Source organism: Carettochelys insculpta, chromosome 3, assembly GCF_033958435.1.
Source record: "Carettochelys insculpta isolate YL-2023 chromosome 3, ASM3395843v1, whole genome shotgun sequence".
Lineage (NCBI taxonomy): Eukaryota > Metazoa > Chordata > Testudines > Carettochelyidae > Carettochelys > Carettochelys insculpta.
The window spans coordinates 82,624,161-82,648,071 of record NC_134139.1 but is presented as its reverse complement, the minus strand read 5'-3'; the positions used below and the strand labels follow the sequence as shown (position 1 = coordinate 82,648,071).

The following is a 23,911-nucleotide window of genomic DNA, read 5'->3' as shown; positions in this document are numbered from 1 at the left end:
AGGGATGGAGAAACAGAGAGTTTAAGTGGGGTGTGCAAGGCCAAAATGGGAGGTGATTTTAGATCTGCGGATAAAACTAAGGGAGTCAAATTCATCCCTGGTGAATTGTCAGTGAAATTATATTCTGGGCACAGACTCACTTCATCAGCTGCCTCTGATGAGATGCATCAGTTGCATTTGCCGAAGTGAGTCTTTACCCACGAAAGCTTATACCCAAATAAATCTGTTAATCTTTAGGGTGCCACAGGAGTCCTCGTTGTTTTTACAGACACACACTAACACAGCTAATCACTCTGATGCACTCTGGATGGTTTCTACTCTGTTATGATTGGATCCACATTAGGACTGTCAATTAATGAGCATCAATGCCTGCGATTAATGCAGGGCAGAAATAACGCATTAAAAATGTGCTAATTGACAGCTTTAGCACAGTTAAACCCCAACTATGGCACATAATCAGGACTGACCATGTGGGCTAATCAGGGAGGTGTGGGTGGGAGGCGTGGGGGAAGATGCAAAGAGCGGGTAGATGGGAGAAGAAGGAACTGCTGGCTGCCCAGGCCTCTTCTGCTTGGCGGGTGGCCAGTTGCCCTGGATGGCTGCCACCTGCAGTGGGTCTGGTTGCCTGGGAGCCAGCTGCTCAGGGTTGGCTCCCTGGGGGCGGGCTGCTGGCTTCCTGCTCACTGGCAGGGGCTGCTGGATGTTGTGGGCCTGGCAGCCACAGAGCCAGCTGCTGCAGAGCCAGCTGCCTTGGGTGGACTGCTTGCTGTCACAGATCTAGCTCCCTGGGGCTACCTCCTGGGTGGGCCGCCTCTGGCGGCCCTGGCATGGAGCCTCAGCTGACAGTCATCACCGGCCCTGGTGGTCAGTTGCCACAAGCCCTGGGGCTTGAAGTCCCACCCCGCTCGGGCCTGTTATAGTTGTTTAAAAGAAGGTATACAAGGTTTGGTAGATCAAGATTTTATAAAGAAAAACATTTAAAGTAATGACCTATAAAATGTTAATTTGTTCTCCTCTTTGCATTTATTTATTCTTCTGTAGTAATCTTTTTGTTAGGGTTTGTGCTGCTACAGAAGTAAAACTTGTAGACAACAGTAGAACACATTGTTTATACTTCTATTATTTCTGCAAAATAAAATAGTGTTCTCACTTCTTTTGTTAAAAAAATAATTATCTGGTCTGTGATCACTGACAATTTACAGTTCAGTGAAGGGTGTAATTTGTTATGAAAGTGCTTTTCTATAAGTACTACATAACTGTAGAGCATCTTTTACCTGAAGCTTTCAAAGCGCTTTGCAACCATAGATGAACATGCTTGATGACACCCTGCTGAGGTTAGGAATTGTTAATCTTCCTTTTTTACAGAGAGGGAAACTGACACACAGCAAGGTTAAGTGGCATGCTGAATGTCACACTGCCAATCAGAAGCAGAACTAGAATATCAGGCAAGCATTCTACCATTCCCCTGTTCTAATCACCTAGGTTTCAGTCTTGCCAGGAGCGCTGTGTGAGGAGATCCTTGCACCCTTGTGGAATGCTATAAGAATTAATAAGGCATTGCAGCCTGGGTCTGGACACGTAAAGTGCCTTGTGGGGGTAGGGCGTTGGATCTATTTTGTGAGTCTTGTTAAATTCAATAAATCTTCTGCTATAACAGAGCAGAGCTAATCCCTTAAATCCAAAATTTATGATGGGGTGCGGAGCCATGCAGGCAGCCCTGCATCCATGCAACCCCAGCCAGGGGCAGCCCAACAGCCCGGCTCTTAATCGCATGCTTAATCATGGAAGTCTAGAATTTTTGATAAAAGGAATGCCTGGGCAGAGGGCCTTTCAATGTCAGTGCTTTTGATAGGAGAGAAGCTACAACAACAACGACAATAATAATGATAATTAGAGATACACATCTCCTAGAACTGGAAGGGACCTCAGGAGATCATCTAGTCCAGTCCCCTGGCCTCTTGGCAGGACCAAGCACCATCCCTGATATCTCTTTTCCCCAATCCCTAAATGGCCTCCACAAGGATTGGACTCACAACTCTGAGTTTAACAGGGCAATGCTCAAACCACTGAGCTATCCCTCCCCCCACTGAGCTATTCCTCCCCCATAGTAATTAATAATTAATTGTTCCACGGGCATAGAGTCATTCCATGTTAGTGGCCCTTGATTGTTCTGTCACATCTCCTGAGACACACGTTCTTTCCTAGCTGTCAGGTTCATGCTGCAAAATGAATGCTCAGAGCCACTTCAAAAATTACATTCAAAATGGAGGTTAATGTCAACATGACATTAACAAGAACCAAAATGAAATGTATAGCTTGGCCCAGACATAACCCCGATCCGTCACACATACTGTCAGGTGTAGTGCTTGATTCTCAATATAAAGCATTATGCTTTATGGTGAATAGGTGTAGGACTGAGTCCCAAGAAGTCAATGTCTGTTAATGGAGATAGCAGAGACATTTACGTTTTTCATGTCTGAACAATTCCACTGTAGTTAAATACGTAGGCTGTTTTCATTAATACCCAGTAAGTTACATGTAGTAATGTGACTGTCTTCATAGAGTCAGCCCAGAGAAGGCTTACTGACAAGTTAGAGGAACTAGAAAAGGCGGCTGGTGTGTATTATGAAGCAACCCCTTTACTAACAAGAATGAAAGAAGAACAAGAAAAAGCAAGGCATTTTCTCAGGTAGGTAAACCATTCCGGGGCATGCAAAACATAATTAGTTCACTATATACTGAGAGCTTATACTTTCAGCCTTGGATTCCTAAAGCTAGGTTTTTAAATCCTATGTTAAGTGGCCTCATTTCAATGGGTGCTCTGAAAATCGGGCCATTTATGCCGATGTCCAAATATGGGTGAAGGTGAAAAACTCAAGACACACAAATTTAAAAACTGTGGCCAGATGACCCTGTTGCCATGCACCCTATTGCCATGGGGTGTCTGTAGTAAAATGGTAGCATGGTTAAATTTAAACCCACTGTGCATGTTTTAAAAAGTATATTTGAAATCTTATAGGAAATATAATGCAGACTCCTTTTGTGTGTTATTTCTGAGTTCTACTTCTTACTTGGTAGGGGAATTTTTTCTTATGTAAAATGATAACAGTTTCTTGAATTAGTGGGTTTTTTTTGTGGCTTTCTTTTACAAGAAAATTGGATATATGTTGCAAAATGAACATGTCTGACCCAAATTTTGTGTTTGTGCTTTTATGTTGCTCCTTTGGATCAGGTTCCGTCAGCATCATAGTGTGCCATTACTCAAATTCTGCAGTATTTTTCCTTGTGCACCACACTTTACGTACTTTAAAAACTGCTCATTAAAGATCTTTTCCTGGGTATGATCTCACAAGCGCCCTGCAGGCTGGGCTCCAGTGGACTGGAATTAGAGTTCCATGTGTGAGAGCTTGTAAGTTTGGCCTGTTTAGGTTTAATTTCTAAAAAAACAGCAAAAAATTAGGCTGCAGTTTTTCCAAGTGCTATATATGGGTATAACTTTCAGCTAAGTGCTATTTCCTGTGCAGAGTTAATGGGAGTACTTTCTCTAATAGATAGATACTGCCCTCTGGTGGTTCTGTCTTACTAAGTATAGTGCTTTGGCACCTAAAAATAAAGTGTATACAGTGTTTTGGTGGAGTTTTTTGCTGTGTCTCTAGCATTTTCACACACGTGTATCCACATATCCACAGAAGTTGTCCTTTGTAGACATTTTTGTTTTTTCTTTCCAGTTTTACCTCAGCTGTGGTAAATTCGCTTAGCTCCACTGATATCAATGACCTTGCATTGATTTACCCCATCTCAGGAGCTGCCTCTGTATTTTTAAACTAACCAACATGTCAGGAGCCCTGACTGGTAACCACAGTGATATACTGCTTCAGTCATGCCATGTTGCCTTTTTTTGTCTGGTGGAAGCAGTAAAGGCCTGTTGAGAGTCAGCTGGCATGCCTGGACCTGCCCAGGCTCTTATCCATTCTCTGGTTTCGAAACACATTTTCGTTAGGCCTCTGTAGGCATGAGGAGTGCAGACTGGAGGATGAAAATGCTCTGAGTTTAGAACTTCACATATACCTAGTGCCTAACGGAGAGTGGGGTGGGAATGAGAGCTAGTAAGCTGAGACTCCTCCCAGCCAGGCCTGAGGTAATTGCTGTTGTCTAGAGGAAGCTGTCAGGAATTTTGTGAACATTTCTGGGGAGTTCGCCTGCTGTTTGTCTCATATAACCTGCAGTGCTTGGTGGAACAGCTTCTGGATGTCCAGGTAGCAATGGCAATTGTGGGTGCTTTCCCCCTCCATTTAGCTAGAAGGTTTTCTCTTTGTTGTGGACTTTGCTTCCATCATGAGGATCTTTGTCAGCTCACAACTGGAGCTTTGCAAAGTGCTTTACATGGCACTACAGCTGAAGCCCTTATGAGAACTTGAGTTTGCATGAAATATGGAGGTCTGCTTTGTAGGCAGTGGTTTCTGCAGGGAGCACCTTACATCCATGATGGGCATTGTCTGCCCATTCCATTACATGTGCAATTCAAGGCTTTGGTTTTAATCTGTTGCATAAGGCCCTTAAACAGTTGGGGGTAAACTCTAACTGAAATGTCTCTGATCTCTTTGGGGGGTTCTGCAGCTGATGAGATCATTTGGGGTGCTACAACTAACAGCTTCCTGGTCTAGCCATGAAAATTGGGCATGTGCCGTGAAAGAGCCTCCATCTTTGAAATTGTTTCACGGTGTCATCCATGTTTGCTGAATTTCTGAGGAACATTTCTGTTCTCTCAATGGGCAGGGATAGGATAGGCATCAGCTGAGGTGTTGTGTTCATTACTCTCACTGACTGTTGGGGTAAGGAGTTAATTGCTTATTGGGGAGATTTCTGACTATCAGTTTTTCTGATGTCAGAATACTGGCCTTATTTTTTTAAAAAAAAAAGGAACCAATACATTAAATCCAAATGAATAAACTGTAAAGGTCTTTCCAGCAGTGGCAGCTTCCTTGGGGCAGCAGAAGAAGGGGACCTGGGTGTCTCCTAATGGCAGTGTCAGATTCCATTTTGTACATTAGTTAACACTCTGTAGTGGCAGTCCCAGTTAGTGGGATGAATGCTTTTAACCATCTCGCTGCTGCTTCACCAACTGCCTGCCTTTGAGGCTACTGAAGTATATAATAACATATTCAAACACGGCATAAGCGTTTGGGCCAAACACTTATTTCAGTTCATACAAACATGCTACATTCCTAGCTCGGTTGTGGACTTGCAGCCAGTAGGGGAGGAAAAATAGGGGCTGCCCACATGCTGGCATCTAGAGGCTTTAGGAATGGAAGGCAAAATCTCTTCTAGGTGTTAAGATTGTACATGGGGCACTTAGACTTGTCACAGCTGTAGCATGCATTCCCTAGAGTTCCCCAGCCACTAACTGGCATATAAGGTTTATGTTCATTCTTACTCAGGATCGGCAAGGGCAAGGGTCGGCAACTAAATTAGTGAGAAGAGCCATTTTTTCAAATTCAGTTACAAAATCAATGCTTCAGGAGCTGCAATGCATGTGAATATGAGACAGTCCTTAATAAATAAAGTCAAACTGTTCTTTTTATCACCCCTGTTTTAAGAACAGCACACACATTGATTTGTACTGGGTAGAAAGTTGTTACCCTCATCTCCAGGCTTAACCCACCTCAGCTTCCAAATCCCCCTCCATCCCCAAGCTTTTTCCCCCCATCACACAACCCCCACCCGTCCACAGGCTTAACCCCTCTCAGCCACAAACCCATCCCACCATCGGCAGGTTTAACCCTTCTCAGCTCCAAACTGCTCCCCCATCCCCAGGATTAATGTGCCTCAGCCCCAGCCTCTGCATGCCCCCGCCCCCATCCCCAGGATTAACTTGCCTCAGCGCATGCAGCTTCTCTGCGGCCGCCACGTCCTCCTTCTCAGCAGAGCTGCACAGCTCCGGCAGGGGCAGGCTCAGTCACCCCTTCCCCCAGCTCTCCTTTGGGCTTAGTGCTTCCCCCACGTGCAGTGCAGGTGGCTCCCTGTCCTGCCATGGCTTTCTTCTCCAGGGCTTCCTGCTGCCTCTGACTTCTCAGTGGCTCCCGAGGGTGCTGCTGCTTAAACAAAAAAAAAAAAAATGCTAAATTCAGTTTAAGCAGCAGCAGCCTCCGGAGCAGCAAGGGGAGTCAGCGGTGGTAGTGCTTGGAGCACAAGCGGCTCTGTAAAGAGCTGCTTGCGGCTCCGGAGCCGCGGGTTGCCGACCCCTCAGCTGGGGCTTCTGAAAGTGCACTCTTCAAATGCCCACCCTGCCTGGTTGTGTTGTGGGGAAGGAGCTACCTATGCCCTCTCTCTCCTCAAGCACAACTGCTCTGGGCTGCTAGCAATAGGTGTGTCACCTATTTCTGCAACAGATGCATTGCATGTCCCAGAATTAAGAGAACATTTTTCAACTGGTGGCTTATAGGTCAGATCTGGCCTGTTGGATGATTCTATCTGGTGTCCTCTACACAGTGTGACCTCAAATTCACCGGGGGCACGGGCATGTTGCAGATGGGATGCCATTTTGTGCAACATCACTAAAAAGTTTGGACTCCCTGCATTCAACTTTTGAATTGAATCACTGAATGGCTCACTTCCCACTGACTGCCATATTTTACCCCGTCAGAAAATGTGTTTGAAAGCTTTAAAACCCAATGGGACTTACCTTCCATCTGCTCAGAGGGAAGAATTCTACCTTCATACATGCACTTGAGACTCTCCATGATTTTTTCAGAGGTACTGAGTACCTATAGCTCCTCTTGACATTAGTGTCTGCCTTGAATGCCCAAGACCTCTGAAAATCAGGCCCCAAATCTGGGAATCCTGCATATACATCCACAGATAGGAGTCAACCTACGTTCTTTAGATCAGATTTATAATCCCTAATTTACCTTTTGAACAGGACACGAATGGATCAGCTTGAGACCAGCAAGGCTCAAGGACTTAATCACTTGGAAGAATATAGTCAAGACCACATTCACACACCGCAGGAAAAGGCTGAATTGAAGAAATATGCTACAGCATCTAGAGTCACTAGAGAGGAAGTGAAATCAGAAGAAATAGAAGTAAGCAGTGTACAGTGAAGGAAAAAAAGGCTTTTACAGCTCAGTTTGTAGTCCATCTTAGTATGGATATGATAATTGCTGCTTGGGTGTTGGAAATTCACCATGCTTTGAGATAAATTTTTCCAAAGGTTAATTACCCTCCCTGTTAAAAATCTATGTCTTATTTCTGGTCTGATTTTGTCTAGCTTCTGTTTCCAGCCACTGAATAGCATTATACCTTTCTCTGCTAGATTTAGAAATCACAGCCATGCATAAATACTTGTAGGCTGCCATTAATTAACCTCTTAAATTCCTCTTGGATATACTAAATAACTGAGCAGATAAAATACGATTTCCAAACCACAAATCATTTTTGTGTCTCTTTTCTTAATCCTTTTCAGATTTTTAAAGGCCCTGTCTATACTACAGATATCTTTTGAAGGAAGCCCTCCTGCAAGATCTCTTCTGAAAGAGCTTCTTTCAAAAGAGTGCATCTACACACAAAAAAGCAGATTAAAAGAGTGATCGGCTCTTTCAAAAGAGATGCCCACACAGCCCCTGCCCTTTCGAAAGAATGGGCCAGGGATTGAAAACGAGGACTGGTCTTTTGAAAGAAGGGCCGTGTGAAGTGTCTACACACCTTTCAAAAGAAGCTTTCGAAAGGGGGCACTCTTCCTGAAACAGGAAAGGAAGACCAATTTTGAAAGGAGCTCCACATTCTTTTGATTTACTTTTGAAAGAGCACCTTTTGTGTGTAGACGCTCCATAGGATTTTTCGAAAGAGACCCCTTCTTTCGAAAAATCTTTTGAAAGAACTTGCTGGTGTAGATGCAGCCAAAATGTGGAGTTCAGAACTGGACACAGCATTTCCGTAATGTTCTCACTGGCCCCACACGCAGCAGTTAGTACCAGCTGCCTATTAGTTGGTAGTCACCTGCTTATACACTGAAGAATCATGTTTGCCTTTTTAGCGACAGCACTGCGCTAGAATCTAAAGTTTAATCGATTATCCACCAAGTCTTTTTCTTTGCCAATGCATTCTAGAATATAGTCTGTTATTTTGGATGGATGGTCTATATTCTTTGTCCCTAAAGGTATGTCTTTGCAGCTGGCTAAAATGCATGTTCAAATAAGCTCAGCTTGGTGATTGTTCTCTATGACTGACCTGTTCCTATCATTCTTTACTGCTCCACCAATTTTGGTGTCACCTGTAAATTTTACTTGCAATTCTTTTATAAAGAATATTGACTAGCATTGGGCAAAAACAAATCCCAGTGGGAAACCAGTGCAGTCACCTCATTGGATGAAGACTCCCCAACTACAGTTACTTTTTGAGACCAGTTAATCAGTTTTAATCCATTTAATGGGAGCTACACTGATGTTATATAGGGCTAATTTTTTAATTGCAAAGTTGTGCAGCATTAATTGACACAAGATGGGTGAGGCAATATCTTTTATTGGACCAACTTCTCGAGTTTGGCCAACTTCTCTATAAAAGATTTTATTTCACCCATTTTGTCTCTCCAGTATTCTGGGACCTAAATGGTCACAGCAACACTGCATTCAAGATTAAGTCACATGCCTTGCCTTAGTAATGTAGCAAGTGTGCCACAACACTCCTTCTTGCAAGATCAGCTACCTCTGCAATCTTTGCCTGCTTGTCACTTTTCATCTCCTGCTTTTATACAAGCCACAGTACACCCTTGCCATTGTGCAGGATCAAGCCTGTCAAGATACATTGTGTCCTGCTTCCATAATAATGGTTATATGAATATTGTATAAATAAATAGATTTCTTGTGTCCACCTCTTTGGGGGCACGTCCTACATTTGGCAAATCACAGTTCCACTACCCCACAGTGAAGTTCATGGTGAAGTTACAGCATGTGCCTGAAGGAAGAAGGGATTATGTGCCTGAAGGAAGAAAGAAGGGAAGGGAGAGAGGATGGAGAAATTGTTGCGTTTCTTCACAGCCTTCCCAAGTATTGGGGGTTGAGATTTGCAAGGTTTTGTTCCTAAAAGACAAGGACTTGAAATATACAGTTCAGTTTGTATGGAAATACACTTGTCAAAGAATGAATGCAAAGCCACTTAACAACAGATTACAATGCAGCATTAGGTATATTTCTCCCTGAGGAGAGGCAAAGCTCAAGACCTCTGCACATCCCACTCCTTTCCATTGAAAGGTGCGGTGCAGAATTAATAAAGGGTCAGGGCAAGTCTAAGGAGACATGAGTTTAAGTGTATTTCCTCGGTGGCTTGGCACATAGCCATAGCTTCAGAGGCTTTTATTTTAAGAACAGAAGGGATCAGTACAATCATTTAGGCCAGGGTTCTCAAGCTGAGTGTCGGGATCCTGCAGAGGGTTGCAAGGTTACCACATGGGAGGTGTGAGCTGTCAGACTCCACCCCAAACACTGTGGCCTCCAGCATTCGTAATGGTGTTAAAAGTTTTTTTTTACTTTGTGAGGGCAGGAGGATGCACACAAAAGCTTGGTATGTGAATGGGGTCACCAGTACAAAAGTCTGAGAACCACTGATTTAGGCTGACCTCCTACATTCAGAAGGCCCAAAGAACATCATCTAATAATCTCTGCATCAAGACCATAACTTCTGGCTGAGCTACAGTATGCATTTTAGACAGATATCCAGGCTTGATTTTTCATTGAGAGTTATAGATGTTCTGCACTCATTAGGATCAAAACCTGAGTCAGACATATTGTTCCATTTGTCCAAGACACTTACAGAAAATCCTTTTAAAAAAATGCAAATACAGTAAGATGCTCCTTGATGGTTGGAATGTTTGGGTCTCATTTTCAAAGGTATTGATCACCTTACAGCGTCCATTAATTTCATTTATAGTGGGTGTTGAGCAGTTGTGAAAATTAACCCTTTTGTGGCTGTAGCTGCTTTCAGTAAGCCTTAAATACTGTATGGGACTAATAGATACTCCATTATCTTAGGCTCCTTTTCTTTGGCTCTTCCCATCACGGATTTTTGTTTTCCTTTGTTTATTGCTGTGCATTTTGATAAATCTTATGTGATTTTGTTTAGTGTGTGTTTATGTCACAATGAAAAGTTTCAGTATTGCTTTAGGGAAAACAACAGATTTCATTCATTTTTTCAAAATGCATAAGATGTGCTTTCCTCATCTGGAATGGTGCATTGAATGTTATGTGCCTTTCTCTACTGACAGATGTTAAAACAGCAGATTGCAGGTCTCCAGGAGGAGTTCAGGAGAAATGAGTCCCACTGGCATGCTGCCTATGGGGAGCTAAAAAGTCAGATTGAAATGCTCACCAAACAGAACCTTGAGCTTCGAGAAGAGCTTAGAGTTTCAGAGCATCAGAGGCTGGAAGCAGAAAAGAAATCTGGAGCTGTGGATTTCATAAGCAGAAAATCAGAAACTCTGGTACTGAAGGGAGCTATTTTCCATGTGTGATTGCCTGAGCAATAGAAATGTCCAGTATTCAAATATCAGAGCAATGCAAAGTGTTAAGATTTCTTCAGAATTAGGAATGCTGTTCATACTCTCTCTTCGCTTAGTCAATTGTTGTCAGGAAAATAAAGAAGCCTAAGCTTGTGCCCTAACCCTGAGCCATCCTTTCCTCTGTAAACAACGCTAACTAAATTGTTCTTTGCAAGGCTCCTGTAGTTACCAATTTACCCTACTAATATGGGGGAAATGGTAAATAATCTTTGTGTATTTTCATATGTTAATTTTTGTTTAGTATAACCTTAATGAGAATTAAACCCCAGCTATTCTTAGGCTCCTTTGAAACTGTAATCCCAAATTAAAATTTAATTTTGATTTTTAACTTGACCTAAATCATCCTGTTACTCCTGATGACACTTCTTTTGATGCGCAGTGAAAGTCACACACAGAAATGATTCTGCAATATAAAGGACACCTGTATGGAATAAAGCTGTAATCCCAATCAAAGCAAGAGTTAGGATATGTCTACATAGCAAAGTTATTTCAAAATAATAGCCATTATTTCAAAATAACTTTCCTAGTGTCTACACAATGCAGCAGTTGGCTTACTTCAAAATAGCTAAACCTCATTCCACAAGGAATAATCCTATTTTGAAATAAAACTTAATGGGTAATGCATCCAATGGCTGTATTTCAAAATAGGCGCTTTGAGTATAGATGCTTTATTTCAAAATAGCTGAGTGCTGTATTTTGAAGTGAATTCTTGTGTGTAGCAGCATTATTTCAAAATAAAAGCTAAAAAGCAGTCATGTAGCACTTTAAAGACTAACAAAATATTATAATATGTTACATATAGGGTTATAATATTATATAATATTTTCTTAATCTTTAAAGTGCTACATGGCTGCTTTTTTGTTTTGATAGAATACAGAGTAACACGGCTGTCTTTCTGTTACTATTTCAAAATAAACCATTCTGTAATAACTGCTCCAGATTAGTTTATTTCTTAATAATGCTGCTGTGTAGACATATTCTTAGGGAAGACCAAATAGACCTAGACCTAGATCTAGGCTAGTTTGGTCTAGATTCTGGCTTTCACTCCACCTGCTTTGGCTTGCTCTAGTGGTGCAAAAGAGCCCACGCCAGGGGCTTCAGCCTCTGAGTTTTATTTCCTCTTGGCTGCACCCTATGGCTATGTCTACACGTGAAGCCTACATCGAAGTAGCCTATTTCGATGAATAACGTCTACACGTCCTCCAGGGCTGGCAACGTCGATGTTCAACATCGACGTTGCGCAGCACCACATCGAAATAGGCACTGCGAGGGAACGTCTACACGCCACAGTAGCACACATCGAAATAAGGGTGCCAGGCACAGCTGCAGACAGGGTCACAGGGCGGACTCAACAGCCAGCCGCTCCCTTAAAGGGCCCCTCCCAGACACACTTGCACTAAACAGCACAAGATCCACAGAGCCGACAACGAGTTGCAGACCCTGTGCATGCAGCATGAATCCCCCGCTGCAGCAGCAGCAGCCAGAAGCCCTGGGCTAAAGGCTGCTGCACACGGTGACCATAGAGCCCCCACGGGCTGGAGAGACAGCGTCTCTCAACCCCCCAGCTGATGGCTGCCATGGAGGACCCCACAATTTCGACGTTGCGGGACGCGGATCGTCTACACGGTCCCTACTTCGACGTTGAACGTCGAAGTAGGGCGCTATTCCGATCCCCTCATGAGGTTAGCGACTTCGACGTCTCGCCGCCTAACGTCGAAGTTAACTTCGAAATAGCGCCCGACGCGTGTAGCCACGACGGGTGCTATTTCGAAGTTAGTGCCGCTACTTCGAAGTAGCGTGCACGTGTAGACACAGCCTATGGGTGCAATACAGTAAACTCTTTCATACCTGGCAACCCTGGGACAGGGAGGTTGCTATATATTCAGATATTCTAGATAATAGAGGGGTATACCTAGCAATGCATAAAACTAAAGAAAAACAAGACTGGATATTAATAATCGAACAAAAATGTATGGAGAGTACTTTATTTACCAGTAGTATTGTACACTGTAAACTTAGGCTGTATTTGGGGTATTTATTTGTATTTACTTTCAATAGGTTGTAGTTATGGAAAACATAACTAACATTTACTTATGGTTGAAATGCTGGCTGTTTGTTTTGGTTGATTGGTAGACAATCAAATTGATTGTCTGCATCTGACAGAGTTTATTATATATGGAACATGATTCTGAGGCTGCTGTAACTTATGTTGTCGCTGCCTTGCTCCAGGTTCAGAAGAGCATAATTCAGCTAGATAGGGGATCCAGTCCTTTGTGCATAGACTTAGGGTGATTCTGGCTAAGCTCTTATCCAGAGTTACTAAGTTTTCCAACTCCACACAGTGAGGAAGTTCCATTTGTCATTGATCTCTTTGCTTGGGGGGAAAAACCTTTCCCCCACCCCAAATAGTAGCTGCCAGTGTAATTATGTCATACTGCCTTGTTACCTCAAATATGTGAAGGTTTTGTTTGTTTCTTTGTTTGTTTGTTTGTTTGTTCACCAGGTATAAGATAAAATGACTGGTTCTGTTAGAAATGAAGGATAAATCATGCGTTTGTTTATCATAAATTCTCCATTAGGTTTCTGAAGCTCTTTTGAGAGGGACATCATCTGTGGCTAACCTGGAAGAAAGGCCACTGCAAAGTAGCCAAAAGAGTCGCAGCACCACTCCAGTTGGGAGGAAAACACCAGTGGAGAAACATTCCCCCAGAGAGGTGAATATGAAAATACGGATGAAACATGAGTTCTTATTGCAAAGATGCATTTCTACTCTTTAAACCCGTGAGATTTACCTTAGAGAATGATTTCCGAGTTATGTGGGGCAGGGTTCCATTCATGAGTGGAATAGATTGTGTTGTGCGCACGAAGGCAAGTGTGGATGTGCACCAGTAGTAGGAATACATGCTGCCAGCTGTGACTGCTGTGGGGTGTTGTTCTAAACAGCTGGATGTCACCTGAATCTCTCCTGAGTGGCTGCCCAATTGCTCAGCTTACAGAGAGCACTGATGTGGAGTCACCTTTTCTACGTGGCTACATGCTGTGCTGCAGCACTAAGAATGTGCAGAAAAGTTTTCCTTGCACTCTTCCTAACATTGTACTGGTGCGTGACAATCATCTGCCTCCTATTTTAAGTCTAACTGAATTATCCTTTTAGAGTTATCACAGAGTCCAGTGCTCCCTATCCCAATGCCTGGTAGGCTACTGTGGAAATGACAAGTAAATTATTTTCTTTCAGTCTAATACTTTTAAAACAAGCAAATTATTTTTGCCAGTTTTATAAAATCACTTCGGCATGTTTTTTCTTTTTAACATGACATTGTCTATTTAATGCAAAAATACTGAATGCGTTTCAGGCAAAGAAGAGTATAGTGGAAAGGACTGAGTCTTTGAAATCACTAATAAGGGAAGCCAGAGAAAAGGCACCAGCTAGTCACTTATATAGCAGAAGTTCCACACCCACTGGCAGGAGAACCCCTCATCAAGGCAGATTAACACCATTTGAACCGGAGAAGGTAACTAGTTAAGAGTGGTAACTAATTTGCTTGTTATTGTTTACTGCCCGTATTATGGTATTGCTCAGAGGAACTGGTTGGGGCCTTGATATGTGCTATCACAAAGGGTTTGCAATCTAAGATGACCAGCAATATGCTTATGTTGGGAGGAGAAGTAGACAGTAAAATAGAAATAACTTGTAGGTGTTATATTGATTATTTATGGTACAGTCTTCATTTCTTGACAGCCCAGGGAGAGTGCACATTTGATCATGTGTACATTGCTAGTTATTAGAGAGTTCTGGGTGATAGAATGCTGATTAAGACAGAGTTTACTGTATTTCTCTAAAGCTTGTCATTTGGTTTCAGGTTATCCATCAAGCATCTCACAATGTACAAAGAACCTATGGCAGGAAGTCAGCTGTACCTATTGTGTCACACCTGAGTGTGTCAAGGGAAACCAACTCATCTTCTTACACAAAAGGTGAGAGTCCTTGCGAGCCCTGTGTTTCTATGGATCTGATTTGTGGGGATTTTCCACCTGCCACCAATGGGCTGCAGGGGAGCAAACAGTTCCTTTCTTTTGCTGGAAGAGGAAGCAGCGCCTAGTGTTGCTGTCAACAAGAATTATATTATTGCAGCAATGAGCAATGTGTTACCTGAATCGGAAAGTCAGTGGTTTTAAATGAACTCTGAAACAGCCACATGCCAGCATTGTGACTGGGCACTTTCCTAGCCCTGCAATGACCTTTTGAATCTGTTTTCTCCTCCCCCACCCTGTAGGGAGATATTCATCCACCTCAGGCAGTTCAGAGGATACAGTCCTCTTTCGCAATCAGAACGATGATGTTTGTAGCTCTGCATCCTGGAATAATGAGAACCCACAGGTATGTTCTCACATACAGAAATATTTAAACATCCAGCAAGATTTATATGTCAGCTTTCGCAGACACCGAGCTAGATCCTAGCCCCATTTCGGTCATTTGCGAAATTACTGATGTCTTCAGTGGGACCAATATTCAGTCTGCTTCATTTTCCCTCTCACCTGTTGGTGCTGAATCTGCTTAAAACAGTATACTGTAGTGACATCTTACAAAACCCACGGTATGTTTGTGTGTAAAAATAGCCCTTCAGAATATTTGTCTTAAGCAGGTTTGCATTGCTAGTTAAAATTTTCATCTTGGCACAGGAGAAAGAGAATCTGCACCTTAGCAGGACTCAAAAGTCACTTAAACCTTGCAATCAAACAGCCTTTGTGACACTCTCCAGGAGAAACAGCATAATTCTGAGGGGCAGCAAAACACCAACAGAAGGGTTTCATGCATTACTAGATGCTGAAGCAAAGGTTTGAGCTAATTATAGGTACTTGCTTTCGTATTGAACATCAACACTCGTAGCTCCAAACATGCAACCATTTGCTGACATGTTCTTTTGTCAATCCAAGCAATATAAAATACAACTCTGAAAACAGAACCCTCCATCTCAGCCTTTTTTCCTAGCCACTGGACTGAAGTTCTCAAACCTTCCTGCTCCCTGACCCCTTTCTGCCAATAAAAGTTATTTCATGACAAAGATCCCTCTAAGCCGTGCAGCTGCACAGCTGCCTAACTAGCCCTGCACAAGGGTTCAGGGCTGCTGCACAGTGAAAAGCCTCTCTCCCAGCACAGAGCACTGCCTCTGCCTGCCATACCCAGCATGTCACAGGCATGAGAGAGGCACCTCCCACCTGGCCTGCAGCTACAGCAGTGAGAACAAACTGTTTTTCCACCTCTCCTGTAATACAGAATCTAAGAACATGTTTTAAATATAGATACATACCTCCTTACAGAATACCTGCACATGTATTTCACAACAATATCAATGAGCGACGTGACCCTGGCTTCTATTTAAGATCTCACATGACATTCTTTGGTGAACCAAAACATAATGAGCAGAATCAGGATATCTTTGTGACACCCCCCCTTGTCAGATAGCACTGAGAGGCTTTAGGTTCTGGAATGTGGGGGAGGGAGGCTGGCGAAGTTGGGTGCTGCCTCACTCACACATACTAAATCAGAAATGAGCAACCTGTTTGCTCATTGGGGTTGGGGTGCTACGTGTGGCTCTCAAGCCATTTTGTTTACAGTTGCCCGTGTGTGGGGTTGCCAGATTCTGCTGGATTCTATCCACGAAGGGTTATATTCCTATCAGTATTACTGAAGTGGTACACACATAATGCAAGGGCGCATGAAGCGAGATGCTAGACAACACTGACTGTGCGAGTTGTGCACTCCCTCTGTAGCCAAAGTGCTGCTAAAGTTCCATCGCCACACCCTACAATTCAAGGTAGGCAGGCACAGTTAATAAGACTACTCTGTCATGGCTGTGACAAGCTTGTGACCCACTCACATGCAAGAGGGCTACTCATATAGCCTATTTGCTAACCTAGGTTGGCCATTGCTGCCCGAATATATCTGCAGATAGCGATTTCCCTCTTGTGTTGGACCTGAATGGATTACTACCCAGACAGGAGAAAGACCTGATGTTCCATTGGATTTCTGCCTCCAGAACAAAACACATAGGGTGTGTCTACACCGGCACAAATCTTTGAAATAGCCATGCTAGTGGACATTTCGAAGATTACTAATGAGGCACTCAGTTGAATATTGAGTGCCTCATTAGCATTAGGACGCTTCCGGCCGCGGTGCTTCAAAAGCGCTGCTTTCAAAAGCGCGCGGCTCGGCGCAGCTACATGGGGGTCCTTTTCAAAAAGACCCAGCACCTTTCAAAATCCCCTTATCCCACTCACTGATCGGAATAAGGGGATTTTGAAAGGTGTGGGTCCTTTCAAAAAGGGCCCCGTGTAGCCGTGCCGAGCCGCACGCTTTCGAAAGCGGCGCTTTTGAAGCTTCGCGTCCGGAAGTGTCCTAATGCTAATAAGGCGCCGAATATTCAATTCAGCACCTCATTAGTAATCTTTGAAATATGTCTATTTCGAAAATTTGTGCTCGTGTAGACACAGCCATACACTCCTTGACCTTAGCTAATATGGGGGTCAGTAGGGGTCTGGGCACTGTCAGTCTGATTCTCCCTTAGGGGTCTGAGAGACTGATGAGGTGCGTCTACACTAGGAGCTAACTTTGAAGTTAACTTCAAAGTAGCCAGGTAAGAGTCTACACATTTTCCCTTACTTCGAAGTTAAGCTGTTTTGGAATAGCTATTCCGGAATAGCTTATTTCGAAATAAGGCTGCTGTGTAGACATATGCTAAGGTGTTATGTGACTGCTTGTTATTTGTGCAGCAGAACTCCATTTAATAATAGGGACTGTACTCTTTTCATAGCATTCTCCTGAGAAATCAACTGCACGCAGATCTTTGTTATGTGAAGAAAGCAAAAAAAGTGGTGAGGAGGTACGAGAAAAAATAGAGTATGCAGATGGCAAGGTAAGAGACCTTATGAAGAGGTACAGGCAGACTGGGGAGACCAATAGGGTCCCTAATATGGCTATGTATTACCATTACATGGACTCTAGAGAATGTTTTATAAATTAAGTTTCCCTTATCTATAGGAAAGTTAAAAGGTAAAGATTACGCCATGTATGATGGGAAATTTGATTAAGTGACAGTCTCACAATCCAGACACCTGGATTCAATTCCCAGCTTCCCAACTGTTTCACCATGTGACCCTTGGCAAGTCACTTACTCCATTTGCTTCACTTACCTCATTTATGAACTGGAGATAATGACCCCTACCAGCTACCGATGAATGCTCCCGAGGTGTGGCAGTTAACTACTCGCTCATTCTAATGCCATTACAGCAAGATGGGTGAGACTTGAACCCAGGCTCCAACCAACCCTTGTGTAGCATTACTACAAACAGACTCGTCCTGATAAACTGTTCTCAGCAGTAATTTAGAGGAGGGGGATCCATTGTCAGGTATGGGTCAGTGTTCTGGCATGGACCAGGGCTTAATGCATGAGACCAGCTAGGTGCCAGCTCCATGGATGCTCCAGCCCCAGAGCACTGATGGAGGGAAAACGGTAGATATTGAGTCCCTACTGTCAGTTCCTCCTCCCCCGCACAGCGCCACTCACCCACTGGTGAACCTTGTGGATCATCATCTCACCTTCCCTTCCCACACCTTCCGCCCAGTGGAATCAGCTGTTTTGTGGCACAAGGGAGGCTCCAAAAGGGAGGGAGAAGAGTATGATGCGGTGCTCCCCAGGGAGCAGCACTGGGTGAGAAGAAGTGGGGCAGGGGTGGGAAGAGACAGAGGGTCAGGAGCGTGGAATTGGAGGAATGGGCGGAGCAGGGATGCGAAAAGGTGGAGCATGGGTGAGGCCTTGCTGGGAGGTGTGGTGTGGGGACAGGGTCTGGAGCAGAGCTGGGGGCTGGGCATCCGCCCGCACTTTGGAAAGTTGGCATATCTGCAGGAGACATTAGTTCATTCCTCATGTCCATTCAGCTGTTGACCTCTCTGCTTGTGTTACCAGCAAGGGTGTAATGTGTTCGTTTCAGTGGGAGTTTCTGTGATGTAGACATCTGGTCAGTGGAGATTGGCCAGAGGTCACCAGCTCTTTGCAGATGAGCCCTGACAGCTTCCACCTGTTCCTTCTCACAGAAATAGCAAAGGCAGGAGCTGTAGTTCTGCATCTGGAAAGGAAAACAGTCATGACAAAACAGGGCATTTTCATCCCTCTGTTTGACTAATAAAATTAAGAGTTGTTCCAGACTTCTTTGAGGGTGTGGGATTAGAGAGGAAAAGAAAGGAGGAATTGTGGCCATTAAAGGTGGAGAGAGACTTTGACACCCACTGTAATGCCCTTTGAGTTCTTGGTAGCTGTACTTCTGTAAGTGTTTTTCATGGTAATTTTGAGTGATTATTCAGGTATCTCTGAATACAATTGCATTTCAATAATATATTGTCCTAAATATCCATTCCAGCATTGTTTTGAGAAGCCCTACCTTCCTTTCTCCTATCTCCTGCTCCACCTTTTCTTTCCATTTCCTGTCTCTTCTGTGCATTGCTTTCCTTTCCCATGAGGAATATGTTGTGACACTAGAGCCATATGGCAGAGTTAAGGCACAGCTCTTCTGACCACTGCCTCCTCTGGGATTCTGTTGAATGGATTATGTTACATAAATCAATGCAACGTGAGCAGAGGCAGCTGCCCTGCTATGACTACAGCAAAGCCCACTTGGGTTAAACCAGGCGTGTCCAGCCCGCGGGCCGCATGCGGCCCTGGACAGCTAGTAATGCGGCCCCACAAGATCGTAAACTTTTAACATTATTATGTGATTTATATACATTAACTATATTATATATTTTATATGCTGCCCAAGACAATTCGTCTTCACTCAGTGCGGCCCAGGCAAGCCAAAAGCTTGGACACCCATGGGTTAAACAGAGGTTTCTCTAGACAGCGGGTCTCATCTGACAAACGCATCAGCTGCGAAAGAGTTTGCTGGCGATGTGTTTGCTGTCTGCTTGTCAAGAGGTGCTGGCTGATTTCCCAGGGGCTCTCTGCATTCAGCAAAGCTGGCTGCTGTAGAAATGAAGTGCTTTCAATAGGATCACGTTATCTGGAAATAAAATTGCCATCTCCATATGTCATCACCATATGCCAGCTTTTCAGATGACATCATTTTGGTCTTCCCCACCCAGATCCTAGGTTTCTTGGTGGGGAACTTAGTTTGTTCTGACGTGTGTGGAGGTACATGGAGACTAACTGGATTGTTTGAGTCAGGGCTCTTGGCTCATTCCGACTGATCACAGTGTTTGCCAGTGCTCTGAAACTCAGTCCGCAAATGAGAGGAAATGGCAATCTGGCCAGCCTGTCACAAAACACAGGCAGCATGTTTTGTGGGATGGGACCGAGGAGGAAATAGAAAATGTTTATGTCTCTGTTGGCACACAAGTGAGGTAGGCATTACTTACCCATGGTGCAGAGATAAATTTTGCAGGGCTGCAGCATAGCCAAAGTCCCTGTCTTAATGAAATATTTAGTGGCACACTCTCATTTAAGATACACCACACCAGTGTCACTGACTGCACTGTGGCTGCACTGGTGTAGCTGAGACAGGATTTGGCCCATTTATTTTCTCTTGTGTGTGGTATTTTGTGTGTTTAAAGGTAGAAGAGGTGCTTACTGATGGCCGTCGTATCATTACTTTCCGCAACGGTACCAAGAAAGAGATCAGTGCTGATAAGAGGATGACTGTGGTTACTTTTTTCAATGGAGATGTAAAGAAAATCATGCCGGACCAGACAGTGGTGTGTAAAACGCTTGTTCTTCCTTTTTATTTAAAAAAAAAGAATTTTAACATTTGATGCAGACTGATTAGTGCTGCAAGACCTTACATCTTGTGAACGTTGTGGAAGAAGGGAATTTTTAGGAGGGGTTTGAAGGAGGAGCTGGGTGGCTTGATGAACTGGGTTAGTGAGTCTACCCTCCAGACAAGTGGAAGAGTTCAAAGAAGCCATGGCAGCAGTAGAGGAGCAAATGAATAACACATAGATGCTAGCATCTTTGATGGAGCAGAAAGAAATGGAAACCATGATAAAAAGCAAAGCATGAGACATAGCTCCTTGGGGCAGGGAGTGTCCCTTCATTATATATTTGTATGATGCCAGCTTAATGGGGTCCTGTCCTCCAGGTGTTACCATAATTCAAATAGGAAATAACAACACAGTGTGGGCTGGGCTGGAATTGAACATGTCCTTTAAGGTAGGATGAGACTTTTACATTTCATTAAGTGTACAAGGAGGAGCAAGAGGAAGGATCCACACTAGGCAAGGAAGGTAATTTTAGCAACTGCACAGATCATTTGTATGTTGTAGAGGAGAAAAAAGCAAAACAAGCAAAATCTCCACACATCCTGTATGGGAGGGCAGGAGGAGAGGGAGGAATTGAAATATAAATGCAGCTACTTGTGCTTTTCCAAATAACCTAACTTTATTCCAAATCAGGCCTGCCAGCCTGGGGGAACATAGAGGGCAACTGCCCCAGGGCCCAGTGATTCAAAAGGGGCCCAAGGCTGCCGGACGCCGCTGCTGCTACTGTGGCAGTGGCAGTGGCAGTGTGGCTGGAACCCCAGGCTCTTTAAATTACTCTCGGAGTGCTGCGCTGGGTGTCCCCTGCAGTGATGAGAGCTGAGGGGCAGGTAACACCACACTCCAGGCAGCACAAGAGTGCTGGCTGCCTCACCCTGCCCTTTCTGCCCAAGGCTCTGCCCCTTCTGGGATCACAGAGCCCCTACACACACCTTGCTCAGGGGCCTGCGCAGGCTGTTGGTCCCCCTGTTCAAAATCATTTTTCTGTGAGAAAATTTTTAAAATCAATTGTTGTAACTGTATCCTGCTGTTAAAATGTTGGAACAAAATGCAAATTCTTCACTGTCCTTGCAGATTTATTATTATGCAGGTGCACAAACAACCCATACCACTTATCCAAATGGCTTGGAGGTGCTGCAGTTCCCTAACAATCAGATAGGTATGTGATAGCTCATAATTTTGAACTACTTTTGCAGGCAAGTCTTGTTATAAGAATTGCCTGACTCTAACTCTGGGAGCCTGGGAATTTTCACCTCGCCTCTCTGTCCCTCCGATTCTCCATCTGTAAATTAGAGATAACTGATATTTGCTGTGAGATCTACAGATGTAAAGACACCATTTACTTGCTTACCATTATTTATTTTTTTACTGTTTTTAGTAGGTTATCATCTATAAAGTCCCCTCCTCACCTCCATGTCTTGTGAAAGAGTATTCTGTTGTTTTGTATAAACTAAGAGGATGGAGTTTCTAGATAGACTTTATAAGTATTGTTTTCTACAGAAAAACACCACCCGGATGGCACCAAAGAAATTATATTCCCAGATCAGACAGTGAAACGCTTCTGTGATGGTGGGGTGCAGGAAATGTTTTTTCCAGATGGTACAGTAGTAAAAATAGAGCAGTAAGTACCCAGTGACCTGAATGGGATGCTGAGCACATATATACTTGTTCTCCTGGTGAGAGGGCTGAAGGTGAAAGCTCTAGTTTGTGTCTCTCAAAGTTCATTTCCGCAAACGAGGTGGCTGTTTTGTTTTCACTACCTGATGCACCCATATAGTCATAAGAGCAGAGCAGTCTACGTCATACAGTCCTGGGCAACCTGTCTGTCTCTTGCAGCAGCGTATATAGCATTTGAGCTACTGTCACCCACGTGGAAACAAAGAGATGTCAGTCAAGTGACCCTGCACAAGCATGCGTCCATGTACCCTATGGAGAATTCATTTAGGCAGCACAACTTTAGCTTTGCTTCCTTGTTAGCTCTCACCCATCAAGAGCAGTTTCAAGATATGGCTGGGTCTGGCTAGGGTTCCTTCAAAGCATCACCCCTGGAAGCAGCTCTTGGAATGCAAGAACAGAGGTTCGGGGGAAGGGGCGGCATGGGATAAGAGTTTCAGGGGCAAGAGATGGAGTGGAGGGTCAGGGGTCTGGTATGCGGCACCATTGCGCCCCTCCCACACACTTTTAGGAAGCTCCTGCCATTCCTGATCAGAATATACTGCACAACCATGGGGAATCTGGGCCTTTTTGCATGGCCGACTGCTTTACTGGTTTTCATTTCTTTCAGGAATGGCAATAAAATGGTGATGTTCAGTAATGGGCAGAAGGAGTTTCACACGTCACAGTTCAAGAGGCGGGAGTACCCCGATGGCACTATAAAGACCGTGTACTCCAGTGGCCAACAGGAAATGAAGTGTTCCTCCGGCCGGGTTCGAATCAAAGACGAAGATGGCAATATCATCCTCAGTAAGAAGTGATTTGTCTCCTCCAAGCACAGTGTTGTATGTCGGTCATTCAATTCAAACCAGTTTCTGGTTGAGGTTTTTTATTGTTTTACAATGTAGATCGCTGAATCCCCTGGAAGTGCACAAGTCTGGCGCATTTTTTTTCCTTGTCCCTTTGCTGGCTTTTGGTTCCTTGAACGAATTAGGGCCTGAATGTGAGTGGTGCTGAGCACACACGAATCCTAACAAAATGAAGCAAGGGTCAGGCACATAGTGAGTTGCATTCTTTAAAATCACAAGTGAATGTCATGTGGTTCAAAGAGAACCAGAAATTGCAGTGTGGAGAAAGTCTCACTTCTCTCCACCGGGTGTAAGGAAGAAGTGATGGACTAGGACACTAAGCATATGATTTGAGATGCCTAGATTTCCGTGGACCATATGTTCACATGCCAGTGCATATGTAGGATTGGATTTTACATGCATTCACTGAATTTCAATTAAGCTACAGCTTGCTGGGTAGGTGTTTCTTGAACGAGGCTTCTAAAACTGTACACATGTCTGCCCTGAATAGACATTAACCAACCAATGGTACTGTCCATAAGAGTGCTTGCCTGGTGACATGGTCCAAAATTTCCCTTCCCCTTACTCAGATAAAAATTAACTCCCCTGTCTACCTCTAAAGCGTCTGCTTTTCAATGGCGCTGTGTGTATACCCCAGAGCTGTGAGGCACCTTGACATCCTGTAGAACGAAAGTCACAATGTTAATGTAAAAAAGTATTGTTCAGCATGGTAGAGCCATCCAGACATGCTGCATTAAACAAAATTATTAGTATGAATGCAGTTTGTTAAGTCAAAATCTAAAGACCATAGTCCAATTCCTGAGACTTCAATAAAGACATATTGGCTACAGTTACACTGATAAGTTTTGCTGTCAAAACCCCGGTTTTGTTGACAAAACTCGTCACACACAAAATGAGATTTCTTGACAGTACCTGGACAAAACTCAGCCCTTTCGCTGTCAGCATTCTGCCTCAAAGCTTTGAGGCGTAATGCTTCTTCCTACAGAGCCTCTTGCCAAAATAGCTGTGTGGACACGCTGGGGATCCTTCTCTTGA

General features: G+C 43.9%; 1 protein-coding gene across 1 annotated transcript in view; it reads left to right on the top strand.

Annotated features, from left to right (window-relative positions):
- Nucleotides 1–22,955, top strand: part of LOC142010362 (uncharacterized) — a 55,057-nt gene extending 32,102 nt beyond the window's left edge. Inside the window, exons 7-18 of the mRNA XM_074988678.1 lie at nt 2,563–2,689; nt 6,920–7,082; nt 10,256–10,471; nt 13,129–13,273; nt 13,901–14,061; nt 14,410–14,524; nt 14,824–14,927; nt 17,362–17,463; nt 20,154–20,294; nt 21,429–21,513; nt 21,855–21,975; nt 22,639–22,955. Coding sequence (XP_074844779.1) covers nt 2,563–2,689; nt 6,920–7,082; nt 10,256–10,471; nt 13,129–13,273; nt 13,901–14,061; nt 14,410–14,524; nt 14,824–14,927; nt 17,362–17,463; nt 20,154–20,294; nt 21,429–21,513; nt 21,855–21,975; nt 22,639–22,828 — 1,670 coding nt within the window. The 3' untranslated portion in view covers nt 22,829–22,955. The remainder of the gene's footprint in view (nt 1–2,562; nt 2,690–6,919; nt 7,083–10,255; nt 10,472–13,128; nt 13,274–13,900; nt 14,062–14,409; nt 14,525–14,823; nt 14,928–17,361; nt 17,464–20,153; nt 20,295–21,428; nt 21,514–21,854; nt 21,976–22,638) is intronic.
- Nucleotides 22,956–23,911: the final 956 nt, after the last annotated feature.